At 37.2% G+C, this 20,473-nt stretch overlaps 1 protein-coding gene across 1 annotated transcript in view; it reads right to left on the reverse strand.

The window, feature by feature from the left end:
* Window positions 1-20,473, reverse strand: part of STK3 (serine/threonine kinase 3) — a 130,867-nt gene that overhangs the window by 44,684 nt on the left and 65,710 nt on the right. Inside the window, exons 8-10 of the mRNA XM_065668692.1 lie at window positions 20,034-20,159; window positions 9,746-9,938; window positions 2,144-2,319 (exon numbers count right to left, since the gene is read on the reverse strand). Coding sequence (XP_065524764.1) covers window positions 2,144-2,319; window positions 9,746-9,938; window positions 20,034-20,159 — 495 coding nt within the window. The remainder of the gene's footprint in view (window positions 1-2,143; window positions 2,320-9,745; window positions 9,939-20,033; window positions 20,160-20,473) is intronic.

Genomic DNA, 20,473 nt, shown 5'->3' on the forward strand with positions numbered 1-20,473 from the left:
TTTAAAGACTTCATGTCAGCAACTGAAAACATTGTGTTGATCTCACAAAGAGTAGACAATCTATTATGCATGCTGCCCACTGATTTATCCTTTCAGAAAGTCTCTTACAGGCCACTTACCAATACTGCCACTCACTGTCTGAAGTATAAATAGAAGTGTTTCTAGAATATATAAATAATAATTGCCTGTGGTTCAAACCAGCAGGCTGTTAAAACCAATATCCCATGTGACATCAGCTGCTACCAGATGCTTCAGAGAAATGTATTCTTGAATGGACTCTTCTGAAGCAGTACATCCATAATTGAAGAAACTTCCTAAATTCTGTCTTAGGCTGGCTTATCTATGGAAATATCCGGCTTTTGTCATGCTTAATCAATATTCCATGCCCCACTCTCAACTATGTACACTGCAAATATCTATTCACTTCACCTTAAATCCTATTTGGTCTTCCATCAGAATAATTTTGTCGCAACAAGCCTTACACCATGACTTATTAGAAACCCAAGGACAAAGTGCACATCACGTAACTTCTGTTAGGCACTGGAACAGGTTGCCCAGACAAGTAGCAGATGCCCCATCACTGGAAGTGTTCAAGGCCAGGCTGGACAGAGCTTTGTGAAACTAGTGCAAGGTGTCCTTGCCCATGACAGGGATGCTGGACTAGATGACCTTCAAAAAGTCCCTTCCAACCCAAACCAGTCTATGATTCTATGATTCTTATGTCTCTGACTTGCTAGACTAAGGCAAGGGTTGCCTACAACACAGATCAGAGAGTTTTCTGAAGATCCCAACTCCACAAGTTTGGTTCTATGACAAATTCCTATTTTGGTAATGCAGCTTAATATGTACAAGCATTGCCAAGAAGTTCCATAGGATTATCCATGTAAAAATTATTCATGAATAAGCACTTACAGAATCAGGATCTTAGTCTTTACAAGAAGAATCATTTTCCCTCGCACCTCTTACCAAGTAACAGAAAAGATAGGATGAATTTTCAATGTGCTAACAGCAATTTTATTGCCACTATAACCGCACTTAAATAATGACCAGTTATTTTCCAATGAATAGTGCAAATAGTTATTTTGTTAGTCAAATATCAGGATGATGACTATTGCATTTTACAGTTTACAAAAAGGCCTAAAAATGCCCCACCCTAACAAAAATCTGACTTAATCAAAACTCTCCAGCAGCAACAGCATGTACTGTGCTATTTAACTGGCTTTACTCCAGTATCTTAAATTTAAGAGTCAGCTTTATGTAGAAATGCAGTAAGTGAAAACTGGGAAAAAAAATCCACACCTACAGCTGTCACCTAAAATTAAACACAACATTTTTCTCCAAATCCCAAGAGTGCTTTCAGAAAGGTGCCATGTGATCATATTTAGCTACTGCACTGCAGTTAGGAAAATGCTTAATCTACAATAGATAAACTAAATACTTTCATTCAGACATGTAAAAAAATTAACAAGGGTGAAAACCAGGTACAGTTATCATCAAGTCTCTAAACAGTAATTATTTATTTCAGAGTAACCTATGACTGAGGAACATTTTCTTTTTGCCCCTGTTATAAATTTGCAACATAGGCAAAAAGAAATAAACCACATATATTTTGGAGGGAGAAAACCTCATCCTAAACTCGACTGGCTGATGTTTGATAGAATAATTTTATGTAGAGAGATGTGCGCTATTGGAATAGTACCAACAAGCAGGTGATCTTAACCATCTCCAAGGAGACTGATTAAATGGCTTCAATCCAGTTTAAAATACTTAATAGTTTTACTGAGATACTCAGAAAACAACACCACAATATTTCATACCTGTAGCAACTATTTTTTTTTTTTAATAGAACTGGGTCAAACTTTAAAACACACCAGTTATAAAGATCCCAAACACTTAAAAAAAGGTACTTAAAAAGAAGTGTATTCCATATGTCACACATCACTCCTTATTAAAAAGGTTCTGTGGTAAGCAAATGTACTTATTTCAACAATCAGGATGAAGAATTAGATTAGATAATTGGATGGTATTCTTGAAAGTTTACGTATTTTACTTGCATTAACATAATTGTAGAAAAGGATTAACTATTTTTGGCACATACAAAATAAACAGCATTCAAGAAATTAAACAATAAAAATATACTTACAAAATCAAAATCTCCATCTTGAGGGACTTTCCAGTTATCAGGAAAAACATTTTTGGATATGTGGTAAGGTTCATGCATGTTCTGATTACAGTTTTCAGGGCTTTTATTCTTGGAATCTTGTTTATCAAAGTAGTCCATGAAGGATGGTCTTTGAACTTGCGGTGAAGTAGCATTTCCTTAGTTGAAAGAAACAGGGAAAAAAAACAAAAAAAAAAACCCCTTAAAACTATTTACAGATTAAAGATTTACTGCACTAAAAAAAAAAAAAAACAAACAAACACTGCATTTATTAATCTTCTTGGATTTTACAGAAACTAACCCAGTAATCTGTGTGTGGTGCAAGCCTCCATTTATCCCCTGAGGATCTTTGGTATAAAAGCTCATAGTCGAAAAATGATATTTTTGTAGCAAGATACAATGTGGAGAAATGTTCAAGACATTTCAGAGTTGCACACACAAATATTATTAGAAGTTACTTCATGCAATATCTATTTGTTGTTATAGAGACTGAATAACACAAGGTGCTAAGCATCCCTTTGGGTGCTGAATGCCCCTAACTTCAAGGCCTAGTCTACAGGCACTTGTAAGAAAGCAAGAGTTCCATCAGTCTCATCAAAGGTGTGACTGAAAAATTATTGAGAAAAAGAACTTGCAAAAAAAAAAAACCAGCCACATAAACTGTGCCTAGAAACAGCTTAATTAAAGTTGTTGCCAATAGGGATTCTCAGCAAATTATGGGATCAGACTCTACAGATGGCTGCAAAGCACCCTATCTCCATGGTGTGGAAGCCCTGGGGGACTTTTGTCATCATCTACGCAGCTGCAAAAGCTTCACAAAGCAAACTGAGATCAGTGTGAATTCTCATTTTATTACCCCTTTCATGAAACTAATTATATTCTTTAAAAAAACCCCTACAACCCAAAATCAGTGAAATTTATTTTCATCTGTGGGATTTCAAAGCCAATTCATTACTAAATAGAACAATAAATAAAACATAAGAAATGCTTTAGTACTTCTACATAACTGTTACCTCAGAGACTATATTCTGCATAGCACTGACTCATGAAAAATGTACTTGCTTGGAGTGTAACACATTCTGCATAGAGAAATATGAAATACATTTGCACAAGTAAAATATGAAACAGGATGAGAGATGTAACTAAGCCGGAGGGAAAAAAAAAATAGGAATTTTTGTTTGAACCAGTTGTTTCAGGAAGTGAGAAGGTAAACCACTAGAAATATCTTTAAAGTGTGTGTTTAACGTGATCACTAGGACTTGCTGATCTTCTCATCTGGCTTTACATTTGTTTTTATTAATTCATTAAGTGGTTGGGGTTTCTCCACCTCCTCTTCCATCACCTCTTCCCATTCCCTCTGGCTAAAAATTTTTTAGATTCATTCTAATTTTGTTTCACGATTAATAGCGGCCTATTTTTTTTCACTAACGCTTATTCTTGTACTCCCATCTTTTATAGCATGTGGATTTACTTGTTCTTGCCTTTCTACTTTTTCTACATTACTCTGTTCTTGTAAGACTTTGATGTGTTCTACTGTCTTGGTCTAGGCTTTAATGCACTTGACACCAGTTACTTCCATTCAACTCCACAGTGATTCCTCTACTTAGTCTGCCATGTTTCCATATACACATTCTCCTTCTCAATTTTTTTTTTAGCTGTTTTGTCTCTCAGTTGTTGCCATATTCTTTTCTAATCCCAGATCTTAGCTATCTCTACTCACAATCTTTTAACTAATGACAACCACAACCATAAAAACATTCATTGAACTAAACTCCAGGTTGAATTTAACAGACCACATAGCGGACATCTCTCCTCCACAATCTCCAAGTCTGCCCCACTGAACTCAAGATCACTTGAACGAGGTTTCTGGATCTCTCAAGTCCAGGACTGTGAAGGCATGAGAAGTAAACCACAGGGATGCCAAATAACTACAAAAATAAGCACTAAAGGCCAAAAATGAAAGAACCTAGACTTTAGCAAAGCATACATTTAGAAAACCAATCCAAGAGTAGGTAATAGTATGAAGGAGGTAGAATTAAAAACAGAAATACAATGCATTTCCTTAATAGAAACCTTTTATTACTTGCTGATTGCTGCCTAAAACCCCTGAAAGTATTTGTACCAAAAAGATAGGACACCACATTGTTGGCCTTTCACAACCAATCTTTTTCTTCTGCTGAGATGGCTGTACTTGTTTATAAGTACATCTCAAGGATGAAACAAGATTACCAGTGTCTCTGTTCCAAACTCTTCAGTACCAAAATGTTGGCCCATTACAGGTAAAATAGCCTCTCTCCTCTCATGTAACAGAAAATACTAAAGATTTTCCAAGTGCTACACTCAAGTTTTAGAGCTATTTATAAATATCTTCCTTATACATATATAATAGTAGATTTCCTACATACATAAAACAAACTAACCCTTCCAAATTCCTTGCTATCAAATACATATTAAGGACAGTGGATCAACAGGACTGAAAATATTCCAATATGAGCAAAGCACATTTATTTTTGCACTGTCAGGATTTGTTCTATTTGTTAAGATAAAAATTAATTAAAAACTGTTGATTTCAGTTCAGCATACAGTTAGTTAACTCATTTTAAAGAACAAGAGCTGCTTACCTTCACTGTAAATATAAAAAACTCGCACACAAAACCAGAAATATTTTGCCTGCAAAAGGATGGGACCAGAGGTGTTTTGTTCCCCCCCCCCCCATTGCCAGAGTAAACTGATGTAGGTTACACTTTCTTTTTGCAAAATATAAGGTTATTAGAAGATCATTTTGGTCTGAAAGCACTTCTAACTTTGATGAACAACAGACTAACAGTTGTCAACAGCCTTGCAGAAATGAAGAAATTTAAAAGTATAATACAGAAGGATTCCTTTAAGGGCAGTTAATTCACAACTATCCAGTAAGTTGCTTTTTACACAAGCTATGTATTTGCTACAAAAAACCTGCAGCACAATTAGTATCAATCCGCATTTCCACTGAAAACCATTAGTGCAATAAACTGTTCCAGTCTAGGAGGATTTAGTTTTTCCAGTTGCTCTCATTTTTCTTTACTCTTCAATAAAAGAAGATCATGTTTAAAAATGTTTGCCGTGGTTTCAACGTTTTAGGACTATCAATCCACTTTTTTCTGAATCACAAGGAAACATTAGCAGAAACTAGATCACCAGTTCCTTAGGGCAGAGCAGCTGGGAGTCTATCAAATGATGTATCTAAGAAACATTTGACTACTGAGAGCTGTGTCACAAAGTGATTAGCAAATTTGCAGTTTCCACATCACCGTGACTTATACACTCAAGTCTTGATTCAAATTCAGGCCTCAGTCTTTTGTTTGTTTCTTTTATAATACACTTACTTATCAAAGATAATTACAACTGGCATTTAAACAGAAAATCCACATATTTTTCAACTAACTGAAGCCCTCACAGACTTTTGAAGGACTATGAACCCAAGTTTGAAGAATTTTTAATGAGGAAAAGTTTGCTGCACAAAACATTGCTTTGCTTCTTGAGAACGAGACTTGTAAAACTGCTTTAATAGCTTTTGTTCTATTTTTCCACTTTCTGGAGAAAAGCAAAAAATATTCAATGACACTACTATTATAAACCCATTAGCCCAATCCAGCTGAGTTATACTTTATTTCCGCTTTCAGCAAAACAAAGAAAATCCATGTTAAACTAGCATTTTGCAACAGCTCTTGAAGCAGAATTGCCAACATGACAATGTTCTTTGGAAAAAAAAACCAACCACTTGCAAAAGATGCCACCAGGAGTAGTATAAATGAACAACTTTACTATCAACCACAGAAGAGGCCTCAAAGACTCAAATAGGCTTGGAAACACCCATCATCTCCTTATAAAGAAGAGTAAAGCCCTAGTACACCTGTATACGGCATCAAGCAAACCATCTTAACGTGGGCACAGTAAATATGCTTGAACAAAGCTACGTCCATGAAATATCAATGCCCAGACTACAATACCACTCAAATCTGCCTGTAATTAAACTTCCTTGCTGAACTCCTTTAGGACCTGGGTCACAGGTTGTTATAAATAAGTTTTGCTTCTCAGTTGAAAAACCAGCTGTGGGACTTGGGCCTTTCTAAGGGTTAAGGAAGCATCGCTCCAAAGGTAACCAAGCATCCACTTCCTATCACAGAGGACACTGACTTACAGTATGGCACAATCTCTTTCACTGAAAGCACTGAAATCACTAAATAAATAAACACAAACAACTCATGAATTCTCCCTTCAAAATGTAGTTTCCACAGCACAATGTGGAACATGATGTTCCACAGCACGAAGTCCTTGGCAGTAACAAAGGACCCCATAATACAGTAATACAAGAAAGTTCAGTGACGAAGTGCTGGAACCAAACTTGTTACCAGCTGAACGATAAGACTATCACATGCCATCAGGCTACCTCCAGTTTGCTGGCTTTCCTTTGCTGGTGTAACAGGTCTTGAGACAGTTCACCTATGGGGGAGGAGGGACGGAAAGGAAGCCTGCTGCCCCAAAGATTATGTTTTTCTGTATGATAAGAAGGAAGAATGGGTTTAAGAAGTATGCTGACTAAACCTAAAACATTTCATGCCTTACAGGGAAACAGTAATAATACAAAAACCTGACCACTTTTCTACCTTCTATCTGTCAAATGCCACCTAATTAGTCACTATTTTCCTCTTTTAACATACTGATTACCAATCATGAACTACCTAGTAACTTCACAGAAGTCTGAAGCAACAGTTAGAATAAGTCCAAATGGCAAGAGGCAACCTATTTGCCAGCCCAAAGCAGACAGCAAATACAAGTTTAAAACATGCAAAACCAAACCCAACCAGAAGCGGGGACAGCTTTATGCCCCATCCTTGGCAGTGTTCAAGGCCAGCTTGGATAGGGCCTTGAGCAACCTGGTCTAGTGTGAGGTGTCCCTGCCCATTGCAGGGGGGTTGGAACTGGATGATCTTAAGGTCCTTTCCAACCCAAACCATTCCGTGATCCTATGAGTGTTAATGAAAGGGAGAAAACTGAATGATCAGAAGTACTCTCTGGTGTATGAGAAAGCCCTAACACTAAGACTTGACAAAAAGCCACAAAGGGAATGCAAGGAAGCTAGTCTGAACACCAGTCTCTGAACTGAGATACAAAAAAGCTTCTACATGAAAATAAGTACAGTGCAGGCAGCTGAATAAAAGCAGTACTAACTTACATCAATCCCACTCGTTCTTCCACTCTACTTTAAACCTCCTAAAATTAAGCTCTACCTCCCACCTCTCTGTATTTTGCATTTTCTTCCCTCCTTCCAGGTACATAACACATGGTCTCTGCCCAGAGCGTGCACAGGCATACTAAGCAAGAAGCCATGAATGTTTTTTATTGCTATGCTGTATATTGTATGTTGGGGTAGGATGACAGGCCTGGTTTTTGTTCCAAATCCCAATTTTATCTGGGCACAATTCCCTATTTGTGAAAAAAATATGGTTTTAGTTATTTTCCGTCATGGCTCCCAGAGGCCTCTAAGCATGGGCACTTATAAATAAAAACTTATTATTGTTTCTTATTTTGTCCTTGAGCAGCGAAACAAAAGGCAGAAGGAAACAAAACATGAAGCTAAACACAAGAGCAATCAAAAAAAAAGTTTGTCATAAATATTCTGTGTCTCTAGGAAGGAGAGTTCCCTAGTTCACTAAGTTTACTTCTCCAAGCTTCTTGCTTGCAATGTTCTATTATTCAGAACTATCAAAGAGCACTTTTGAGCTACCTGTTCTGATTTATTAAAAATCAAATCACACAAACATCTAGAAAGTGCCCACCTTGCCTACAAAGGTATGTTATATATTGGTATATATTGGAGTATTGTGTGCAGTTCTGGTGTCCTCAACGTAAAAAGGACATGGAACTGCTGGAACAAGTCCAGAGGAGAGCCACGAGGATGATCAGGGGGCTGGAGCACCTCCCGTATGAAGATAGGCTGAGAAAGTTGGGCCTGTTCAGCCTGGAGAAGAAAAAGCTGAAGAAAAAGGAGAAGAAAAGAAGAAAAGCCTTCCAGTATTTGAAGTGAGCCTGTAACAATGCTGGGGAGGGACTCTTCATCAGGCACTGTAGTGACAGGACAAGGGGTAACGGGTTAAAACTTAACCAGGGGAAGTTTAGATTGGATATAAGGAAGAAGTTCTTTACTGTTAGGGTGGTGAGGCACTGGAATAGGTTGCCCAGGGAATTGTGAATGCTTCATCCTTGGCGGTGTTCAAGGCCACGTTGGACAGAGCCTTGGGTGGCATGGTTTAGTGGGAGGTGTCCCTGTCCATGCCAGGGGGATTGGAACTTGATCTTAAGGTCCTTTCCAACCCTAACTATTCTATGATTCTATGATACTACGATTAGGAAAAAGCAGGCAAACTCTGAAATCTTGTGTCTTTGTCAAGCACAATGAAGCACAAAATCTGCATCTGCCTTTCATGAGAGGCATGTCCCTTCCTCGTGACATTTATTTAGGCAGCTATTGCTGCTGTGTCAGCCAATAGCACATGCATCACTGAACCAGAGGATGACCAGCTACAGTGGACATGATTTATATGTATTACCATCTGAGAGATGTGGAGGTCACATTCTTTTATTATTTTTAGGTTTTAATCAATGGCCCTCTAACGCAAAATACAAGAAATTTCAGCAAGTAAGTGCTGGAACCAAACCTGTTGCCTGACAGCTGAATTATGAAACTATTGCTTGCCACCAGGCTACCTCCAATTTACTGGCTTTCTTTCATTCGTTATAGGTCTCAAGGAAACCTGCCGTCCCAGACCTTACATATTCTTGTTTGACAAGTAAGAAGAATGGGTTTAAGAATTATACGGAGTAACTGCCAAGGTGTAGGAAGGTAATTCACTTTCTAACTACAGACTGTCACTGGAATCAACTCAATACTCAAAATAACACTACATTTTAAAACCAATGTCTCCAGCAGACAAACAGGACATGGGTAAGAGACTGACGTGCAAACCTAATGACACTTTTTTGATTTGTTTGGCATACTAACAGGTATTTGTTGCCAGCACATATAAAAACTACATGGATAGTGTTGTATGATCTGGTATACTACTTATATAGAACTTGCTTATTAAGCCTGAAGTGATTGTCAGAGTGCACAGAAACTGCACTAAACGCCACTTCCAACCTAAGAATTACTTTATTATCCCCTACACCAAATTGCCTTATAATGTCTTTCCCTTTTCTTTTTTTCCCACCATTTATCTTTTCCATAACTTGAAGTTGATGAATTTGAGATCACTTGTACTAACACTCCACTAGCCTCCCAGTTTAATAGGCAAATATTTTGTTTCAGCCTGAAAACAAATTAGAGCACATACTAAGTGTTTTCACAAGGTGAATCATCCTACTTAAACTAATGACTAAACAAAAAGGTACATTTGCTTTTACTGCTGAGAATTAAAAAAAACCCCAAATCACAATTATAGCCTCACACACCACCCCCCCCCCAACAAAAGCCACTATTGATGCAGCATTCTTGTACAGTATGAGAAAACACATTACTGAAAGGAAATTAAACAAACAACATACTTTTCATGGTCCCATCTTCTTCTTCATCATCATCGCTGTTTATTACCATGGTCCCTAAGTCAGATTCTAACATGGTGCTGTTGTGTTCAATCATTGTCTGAGCTCCTTCACTCATTGTACTTGTGGCCCTCATGGTACCAGCACTCTCTGAACTGGTCTTCACCATGGTGTGAGAGTCCAGCTCGTCTTCATCCTATAGAGAAACATTTGCCAGAATGCAAGAGATGATTTAAAGAGAACCAAACGAAAGCTAAGAAGCAATCACTTGCATGCGTATTCATTAGTTTTACATCTTCATGTGACCTGCTGCTAGATTTACAGATTTAAAACTTAAAAACAAACTACAAAATAAAAAAGCATTCCATATAAAGGAGGAAAAGCTTTATTCTTTGTCACAGACGTATGGCAGGGTGAATACAACAAACAGTGGCCCACACACCCACTTCATATCAGCATCTGCTTTTTAGTATCTCAGTTATTTTCATGATCCACTATACCTCCCAGGGTTCCAAAATCAGTACCACAATTTATAGAAAGTGCTTTGGTTGTTCTGCAATAGACTACCACGAAAGCTTTGTGCTGATCACCCTTAACTCAGTATCATGCCCAGCCTCTTACATTACACAGCATCCAGATGACAGACTTGCATTCAATTTAGTTATTGAACAATCCTCAAAAATAGTTTTGGAAGTCCATCTCAGAAACAGAAAACCAACTCTGCTTACTTCAAATACTTAGTTCTCTTTAAAAACCTGTCACTAGAGTGAGCAAAATAACTTGTTGATACTATGTAGAAAAACATTTGTAAAGAACATACTTAACCAAATAAGTGGGGGAGTCAGTACCATGAAGAGATACAGTAGCACTTTGAACCTGGGACAAACCTGAACTCTTTCCTTTCCTGTTACTGACACAGCAGGCAATTTGTGCCTAGCACACACATGCTGCACAAGCCACCTACATTGCGTGAGTGCTGTTTCCCTAAGGGTTGGTCTAAGCAGATTCAGTGAGTTGTAGTTAGCAGTAATACTGATACACCAGCTCCTGAAAATTATTCAATTACGTCTCAACTCAGAGACACAAAAATAGATCCAATTTTGATAAGTTGCTGGTTAATAGCACAACATGCTGAAACCAGGATTCAGACCTAAATCTGTGAATAAAATTTCAAATGTCAAAAGAATCATTATTTTCCAGATTATAACTTGTAAAAATATTCAAGTTCTTCATTTGCAGTCCTTCTAGGATTTTTTTAATTTGCTCTAAAACACTATATTTAGTACCCTACCCTTAAAAAAATCATCCTCAATGATACAGACCGTTTACAGCTACAGCACTAGAAGAATGTGCCAGTAAATAAATGAGAATATTTTGGTACTGCTCCTCCTGGTGGCAACTCTTGACTTTTCCTAGTACCCCTTCGGGCGCCCCCCTCCCCCCGGATCTTGCGTTTTCTACAAGTTGTATTTTTATCTTTCTAACAATGGTACTCAGAAAGTAAAGTCCGAAAGCACCTCTTTGCATTGCATCTTAAAAGCGCCAGAACAATTGAGCTGTTATCTCCAAGTGCTTCTTTCAGTACTGCAATACAACGCAAAACTGACTCACTGCTTTCTCTTACTGAGTGCTACAAATGTGCATCTCTAACATACAGACAGGCAAACCTCTGAGTTTAAGGCACAGTTACATTTGATTTATAGCTTTGCTTGACTAATATGAACATCCACTTGCAGAGCCATATGGCCCAAAACTTACTAAAACTGAAATCTGAAAATAAAGGTTTTCTTGAAGCATGTAAGTATTATTTTGGAAGCTGGTGAAAAAAAAATGTGATAGCTAATATTATGAGCTCACCCAGGGAATATTATGGGTTGGGCCAGGGAAGTTGTGAATGCTCCATCCCTGACGGTGTTCAAGGCCACGTCGGACAGAGCCTTGGGTGGCATGGTTTAGTGGGAGGTGTCCCTGCCCATGGCAGGCAGGTTGGAACTAGATGATCTTGAGGTCCTTTCCAACCCTAACTATTCTATGATTCTAGTCTATGATTCTATAAAATAACTTTACAACTTGGATCTAGTGGATTCAAATTATGCAAAACAGTTTAGTGTGAGGTGTCCCCATGGCAGGGGGGCTGGAACTAGATGATCTTAAGGTCCTTTCCAACCCGAACTAGTCAATGATTTTATGACTGACATGAGAGATGAAAGCGACTCCTTTGTACAAATTCTGATTCATGCTTTAAAGATTGTAAATATTGACACAGAACTTTTACTGTGTCCTTAAAAAAATGGTAAACTCACTGATTAAATAAAAACAAACACAAATCTCAATCTTAACCAGGAAAAAAGTATCAGGTATTAAAAATGAAGTGTCATGTTCTCATGCTGTTCATGAAAACATACACAAGAATCAAAGAATAAAACCAGGTAGTTCTGGAATTAGACTGTCTGCTGTTCTCTTGTGTACAAGTAATAAACACCAAACTTATATTTGAAGCGGGTTTCTAATATACCACAGTACAGCAACACAATGAATGTATGAGCAAGAACTCTAATATCTCTTGAAAAGCTACAGGAATTACAATAAACTACAGAAACTCTGAACAACATTAAAACATAAAGCAAATACAAGTAAAACATTGCCAATACGCTGCAACAATACAGCACTAACTCTTTGGATCTCCTTATTTATCAGAATAAACTATAAGATTAACAAAACCAACCCTCAAAGCATGAAAATGCAACCAGAGAGACCTGATTATCAGGACAGCACAGTCAAAAAGACTTCAGTGGAAGCAACATACAACATTTACCGTATGCTTGTACCATAAAAGATAGCATCATCACGTAAGAATATTCTCTGAAAAGATGGCCTTGCACATTATACCTGAGCCTACACGATCATAGCAGTGAGTAAGCCAAGGTGATTATGGTTAATGGAGCTTTCTGCTGCAATTTTAACATTCATAGGACAAAAACGGATAAAGACTGATAAAAAAACATAAATAAACAAGACAAAAACATAATAGTAGCTTGCCTTTAAAAATCTCTTCACTATGGTTTGTGGACACAAAAAGAACACTAGAGGGCACCAAAGACGGCTAACTAGCCTGCAACGCATTACAGGAAGATTTACATGCTGGCAAAACTTAGTATCCTGTAAAATAATTCCATTTACTATTAACACCTCATCATCACCTTTGAAAAATGTGGCTGTAGTCACAGCTATCTTTTTGTAAAAGCACTGTGCTAGCTACATAAATACATAATATAGCTTGGTCAAGAAAAAGGACTTTGTAAAAGTTCCTAATGTACAAAGCTCAGCTACGTCTCGAGTATATGCTTAATACTGAGCACACGTTTAAGCTTAGGCCCATCAGCAGAACAGGTCAACACTGATCTTTCAGCAGAGTCAAATCCCATCAAATTCAGTAGACATATGTCACAAAACAAGCATTTAAGCTTGTTTTCTACCTCCTCCTCCTAATTGGTACCTAGTGACAACAACTTTCTGTGCACAATTACTTCCCTATGTTTATTCTTCCTATAATCAGTTTCTGGCTCTAAGTTGCTGTGGATTTTAGCAATATGGTCTTAAAAAGCAGCTTATGCCCCTTGGGTAGCTGTCTTCATCTGACAAAGTCTTCATCACATTTCTAACTTCAAGACACTTAAAGGACTGCAATCAAAGTTAATTAGCACACACGTCAAGTGCTCTTTGGCTTAAAGGCAAAATGCTATGAACACAGAAAGTTTTAACACTGTTTGTCATGCAAAGTTACATTTATAGCGACAGATACATAGATACATTATATATATCCATGCACCTTTCAGGTGTTTGTAAGTAAATATAAAACCTCCAGAAAGATACAGCCTGGTGTACCAGATTCAAACAAAATAAATGATTCACCAGTTCCTTTAAAATAACTATATATTGTAAAATAAACAGGAATTTATTACAGCAATAATTAAGGACTGGTGTAAATAAAGGAATAATTATAGCAATCATTACTTAAAGTCTTAAAAGACAGATGTCAACTACTTGTAATTAATATATGATTAAACGAACTTTTACATGAATGAATAATTAATCCTACATAGGGGAATACTTGATTATTGATGGCCAAGATGTTGATAGTTGTCAACCACTAAATGTCTATGAAAAAAAAAAAAAAGGAACTACTGAAGTAGTAATTCCTTGTTTGCATATTCTAAAATAATTAAGCATTCCTCACATAATAGAGACATAAAAATGTAAAGGAAAACATACAAGAAGAGCTGCTTGTTAGCTCATTCCTTTAAAGATCCATGGAAATAAATATTTAGACATGTCTCCTCTGAGCTGCCAGGGAACGAGTTACTTTACATTCCCCATAATACAGCTGCCCAACCTCAGCATCCAGTTCACATCACACTTCAAAAAAAAGTACGAGAGAGGAGACTGGTCATGTTTAGTAATGCCTAAACTAACATTTAAACTTTGATATTGGGATTAACCTTCTGTAGAATACACCACTTGCAATTTTTGCTTAATTAAAAAAACCTGTACAATTACCTCTGTACTTATCAAAGCATGTCAGTTTGTCAGAAGGCATTCTCATCACACCAGCAGCTCTCCTAACAGGCATAAAAATCAATTCAGAGTGCACTACTTGTAACAATATTGTATCTCTGGAAGGACACAGACATGAAGACTGCATTCAACCTGGCCATTAGTTTACAGCTGCGTAATACAAAGTTTCAGATAATGAAAAATATTTACATTAAAATTGACAACTTCCTATAGTATAAAATGTTCACAGAGTGGTAAAAACTAAAATTAAGAACCAGTTTTAGGGATGTGACTCTTCGTCATTTGAAGAAAAACAGCCTGAATCAATCCTGAAAATGAAGGACGTAACTGAAATCTTTACATGTGATGAATTCTCTAAACCCACCCACTCCTCCCCATTCTATTTTCAGTTATGTAAGCCACTTGTAACCCCAGTGCTCATTACAATGCATACATATATGGCTTTAAGAGGGAATCAAAGCTATAATAAAATATAATTGCTAGGGTTAAATCTGGTTTCCTAACAAAAGTAACATCACAGTTAGAATTTACACCCTTTTTCTTGGTGGGTCCTAAAACACGTGCAAGTGAGTAATGTGCACAACTGCTTGTGCTTCACATAGGATATTCTTGGGGGTTTAGATCAATAAATTCAAGCCCACAACAGGTTAACTGAAACCATTCTTTTTCAACAGTATATAGACTCAATTCACTGCCCATGAGAGACCTTTAACACTGGTAGACTCCACTTAACACTGACATTAGTATTTGCTCTTGCTTTTAGGTGACTGAATATGCATTTCTCCTGGTCTGAGTCTCAGTCTGCCTTTGCACTTCTACAGTAAAGACTTCACAGCAATACCATTGGGAAAAATCAACTTTAAAAAGTGTTATTTTCCAAAATCTATGTGCTAGGGGGGCTATTACTGTCTAACCGCACAGTGACTCCAATTCCATATACAATCTGAGAACATTTATAGATGTTAAAATATGAATACAGGCATATCTGTCAGTACTACTACACAAGGTAACATAGGGACTGTCATTTTCTTTCTAGAATTGCTGCCATCATTGCACGTTGGCTTTTAAAAACTTGTATGTGAACTTTGGCTAGTCATCCGAACTACACACAAGCAGCCCTGTATTTCTGCAGGGTTCTGTGAAACCAGGGACATAAGGAGGAATGTCCAATAGTTATTTCTTTATACTTGAATGCTGGGCTGCTGACTTTATCCCCAACTGTATACCAAACTGGCACTCATATTACCTGTTTTCCCTTTCCAGAAGGGAAAGAATAAACACTCAGAAGTGTAAAAGAATTGGTTTATTGTTTTTCTGGCAGCTACCCAAACAAGTTCCAAATGAAATGAAAACCATAATCTTTGAGCTTATTTTGAAAATAAGCATTATTTCAATTTGAAGTGGGGGCTTTGAGGGGATTTGCTGTTTGTTTGGGTTATTTTTAAATTGCAAACACAAATATTCCAATGCTTTCATTTTATTCTTCTTGTCTTTATCCTGGTTTTCTTTAGCAACTTTTAGGTCCATTGATCAACCTCTGCCTAAATATGCTTTGAAAACTAACATCTGTGCTGTCCAGAATTTCACTTAATTCAGGCCTCAATCACAACTGCATGTTGCTCAGGAGTCTTCTAGCATGCAGTACTCTAATTAGATGCTTTCAGGACACAGTACAAGAAGTTTAGCTGATAGAGTTATCAGCTCTAAGTTTGCTGTTTCCTAGTCTGGCTGGTTTCATGCTTTTAACCTATCAGAACCTTTAGCGACTGCAACTGGACAAGATGCTGGTGTAATCTCTCAAAAGAATCTGGAATTTCTTACAATGATATACTACATTAAGACTCAGTTGTAAGACATGGGAAGTCTGCATGACAACTAAACAACTATTAAAACCAATTAAGAACAAGATTAGTTCTGCACTGTGATAGCACGAAAGCTATTCATAGGTCACTAGCAAACACAGTTTATACAAACTGTATTTGTCAAAAAGGAAATCCCTCCTCCTCACCTTACAATCAATATTCTTCATTGACCTGTATTTTTCTATTAAAAGCTAAGTAATTCCAAACTGTTTTGACTTAAGGCTTACAAAGCAATACAAAATTATTAAAGGCATGTATTTACTGATAGCAAAAGTCAGACTTACTACCAAAGATTAATACTTTTAACAAAAGTAAAAGTTTCATCCTAATTACAAACCTTATCACAAATTATATTTTAGAATTGTAAAACCATACAAAAACTGAGAGAATTTAAACATCTCAACAGCATACAAGAACATAAGCAAAAATCTTCTTAAAAATAGGACCAGAAATCCCTGTTTACTTAACCTTTTTATAATGGCAAACTTTTTCAGAAGTTTAACTATTCAATATAAACCTTACAGCAAAAAAGTACATTCCATTGTCCATTATTGCAAGTTATTTTTGCAGCAGTAAATACATGGTGGCTTACAGTCTTCACGAATGCTCATGGAGCTAAAGGAGAAAAAAGGCACAAAAGCTCTCCAGAATCACCTACAGGAATAAATTTATCTATCCATCTATAAAACATAAGAAATCATCACACTGACATTTTGCCAGCAGCACTGGCTAGTACTTTTCTTTCATTTGCTCCACTCACAAGCGGCATATCTTCTTATTTTTGCATATGGTCTCTACATTTGGAACTTCCCTTAAGCTCAAAGAGATCTATTCCTTCTCCCTACTGAAGTTTACAATAATGACACAAGCTATTTATAAAATATGCATTTTCTCTATCATGAGCAAAGCTGGCCTTTGCTGGAAAACCACGGGTAAACTTTCAATCAATAACTTTCCAATGAGTCTTGCCAACTCATCCTCTGAATTACTATCACTCCAAAAGCACACTTAGGTCTGCAGCAAATATAAAACAGCCTGACTTACCTCAGGCCACACTGAATTTGACTACAGACTATTTGTGTGGCCTAGTCTACTACTGGACCTCTCACAGAGAACACAGCAGACTTAACGATTGTAAGGATTAACCTTTCTGTGTTTTCAAAGAAAAACAGTTACAATAACCTTTTAAGCAGAGTTAGAATATGTAGCTCAAGCAGTTTCACTCTTTAGCAATATGCAGCAACCACTCACTGGAACTCTTAAACTTGTCACCTTATGCTCCGAAACATTAAGGGATAGTCTGCATTAGTCTTTTCGTGCTTTGTATTGAGCCTACCTTCAGTGTCACTTTAAGTCCATCCTTCACAAAGTTTACTTTGCATTAAAACAGACCCAGATGGGCAGCCAGCTTATCTTGCTGAGGAAGCAAACTGCTTAGCTCAAAAATGCAACTGCAAGGGCTTATGTAATTACATCCAACTGCAATATATTATGCATTTAATATCCAGGATCCACCTCTCTTAAGGTCCCCTGCAAACATAATTTGGTATTATTTATTCATTTCAGTTAATCAATTAAAGCCTTTAAGCCAGCATCAGGATAGAAAACTAAAAAGGAGTACAAGACATCAAATTACTAAGGATAAAACTATTTCTAGAAGAACTTCACGAATTAACTCCAAGGATACTATACAATATAATGTGCATGCCCAATGTCAGGGGTTTTCTGAAATAATTCTGAAGTCTTTTACAAGTACAGCAGTACAAAGAGCTTATCCTAACAAAATACCCATTTTTTCCAAAATATCCATATTGCTGAAGTTTTTAACCAAGACTTTTTCATTCTTCTTGCCTCTCATCTTAAAGACTCATCTACTAATCCCTCCACTTGAGGTAATACAACTACAAGGGTTCATTTTCCAAGTTCTCCCCATCTATCTTTCATTACACTGAAGTCATGCTCATCTTTATTTTTCTACTACCTTTCTTTTCTGAGCCGACTTTTCACTGCCTTTTTAACTTATAAACTTTCTCCTGACTGTACCACAAGAGTACACAGCAAAAACTCCCACCTAATGCAACAGTAACACAAATAACAGATTCCTACCCCTATCATAGAATCATAGAATAGTCAGAGTTGGAAAGGACCTTAAGATCATCTAGTCCCAACCCCCCCACCATGGGCAGGGACACCTCACACTAAACCGTGCCACCGAAGGCTCTGTCCAACCTGGCCTTAAAACACCAACAGGGATGGAGCATTCACAATCCTGGATTTCAGGTTCCCTTACACTAAACACTGAATAATGGAGGGGGGAGGGCAAGGGAAGGAAGGAAGGAGGGGGCGGGCCAGGGGAGTGCAGGGTTACATTCTGACTTGGGTACCCATGCAAGAGGCATGAGCAGTTGCTAAATGCTTCTTCAGTTGAGGCGAACCAAACCTGTGTTGTACCCTCCCACCCAGTAGTGACAGAGGGAAAGTATATACTACATACTGAACTGGCATGGATTTTGTCCATGCCTGGCAACCTGATTCCCCATCTGAACTTCAAACTAAGTAATTAGATGTCATACCTAATTTTGGCTTAATGCAAAAGACATCAACAATGTCCAAGTGTTTGAGGTCTACAGTTCAGAAGGCAACAGTAGGAAGGAAAGCATTCTAGTAAAGACATTAAGTTTTTATGTTGGTAATAAATCAGTCTCTTCAGAGCTCAACTATCCAATAAATCAAGTCACAAACAACTCTGCATGTCAAGTTACACATGTCCACACAGGCAATATTTCCTTACTAACAAAAAAGAAAACCCAAAAAAACCCACCAAAACCCCCCAACATTCCTTCATTCCCTGCCTGTATTATTACTAAGCAAATATAATCCAGAGGAAACAAATCTTTATAAACACGAGCTATCAATCCTCTTAGATCAGACTCAGAAAAACATCCAGCAAACAAAAGACCATGCTGACTTTTGGAATACAAAACACTCCAAAGATACGTGCGTGAAAAAGCTTTCCTATATATAGATCACCACCTATCACTCTCTAACATATAACAAAGATTCTACAATGTGGGACACTGCAGACTGCATTACTGCACTGCTCTTTTCTGTTTGCTCAAAGCTGTAAGATTTCTACTAACATTCCAGTCTCCATCTTCTCTGTGTGTTATTCCTGACTGACCTTGCTTCTCATTGTATGAGTGGCAATACACTTTTTTGAACCACATACTGCTGTGTTGCACAAGACTGCCCTAAAATAAATTATATAGGGAAAGAAATCATGCCAGGCACACTGACTTATTCCTAACATTGCCAAACAATTCTAAATGCAACCTATTTACCACGTGACCTGCTTCTCTCCTCAAACATATGCTGACAGTGTCATCTGAAGCATGAAATGCTGTCACCATTTGCACTTTATAAGCACTACGTGATTCAAACCATATTGTTATTACTACTTAACTGCGTGTCATAACTATTCCGTGTACTAGACTTAAAAATAAAAAAAAAATAGAAAAGAGTGCCCTGGACCAAAAATTAAACTATTTGTCTAGAAGCCCGTATGTGAAAGTGAAACCTTAACAGTCTGCGTTTGGTTTTTTGTTGGTTTGTTTTTGTTTGCTGGTTGTTGGGATTTTTCTCCACTAGGAAATCTCATAGAACAGTGCTGAAAGCTAGCTCATAGGGCATTAGTCACAGAAGCATTGCTCATCATAAATAAGAGTGCAATACTCAGCTCTCATAGGCTACAAATCAGGTGGAAACCCAGGAAAGTGTCTGAACAGAAGTACAAGTAGTAGGGGGAAAACCAGCAACTTATCTATGAAGTAATTATACAAAAAAAAGATGCATACCGAATTTTCTTCTTCCTCTTCTAGTTCTCTCTGCTGTTCCTCATGTCGCTTTGCCTTTATCTCCATAGCTTCAGTGATCAGGTCCCTTAAAATTGAAACTGGCTTGGCATTCTTAATAAATGTATGCTAGGGAAAAAAAAAAAAGCACATTAAATTACACAACATCATTACAACAGTTAAGTTTCAGGTGTAATTACAAGTATTATTCAACATCACAGATTTTGGTGATAAATAGTATTTTACATCACACAATAATTAAAATCTACACTAACACACATACAGGATCTTTTAGCTGCTTCTATTTTTAATAAGAGCAAGCCTTGGGAAACATAATACATAAACGTAAAATATAACAACTGTTTTATAGTTAAAGATATAATTTTCCAAAGGAAACATGCAGTAAGTAGTAAATAAATAGAGTGGTGATTGTCTGACATAGA

The sequence above is a fragment of the Lathamus discolor genome, chromosome 2 (assembly GCF_037157495.1).
Source record: "Lathamus discolor isolate bLatDis1 chromosome 2, bLatDis1.hap1, whole genome shotgun sequence".
Classification (NCBI taxonomy): Eukaryota; Metazoa; Chordata; class Aves; order Psittaciformes; family Psittacidae; genus Lathamus; species Lathamus discolor.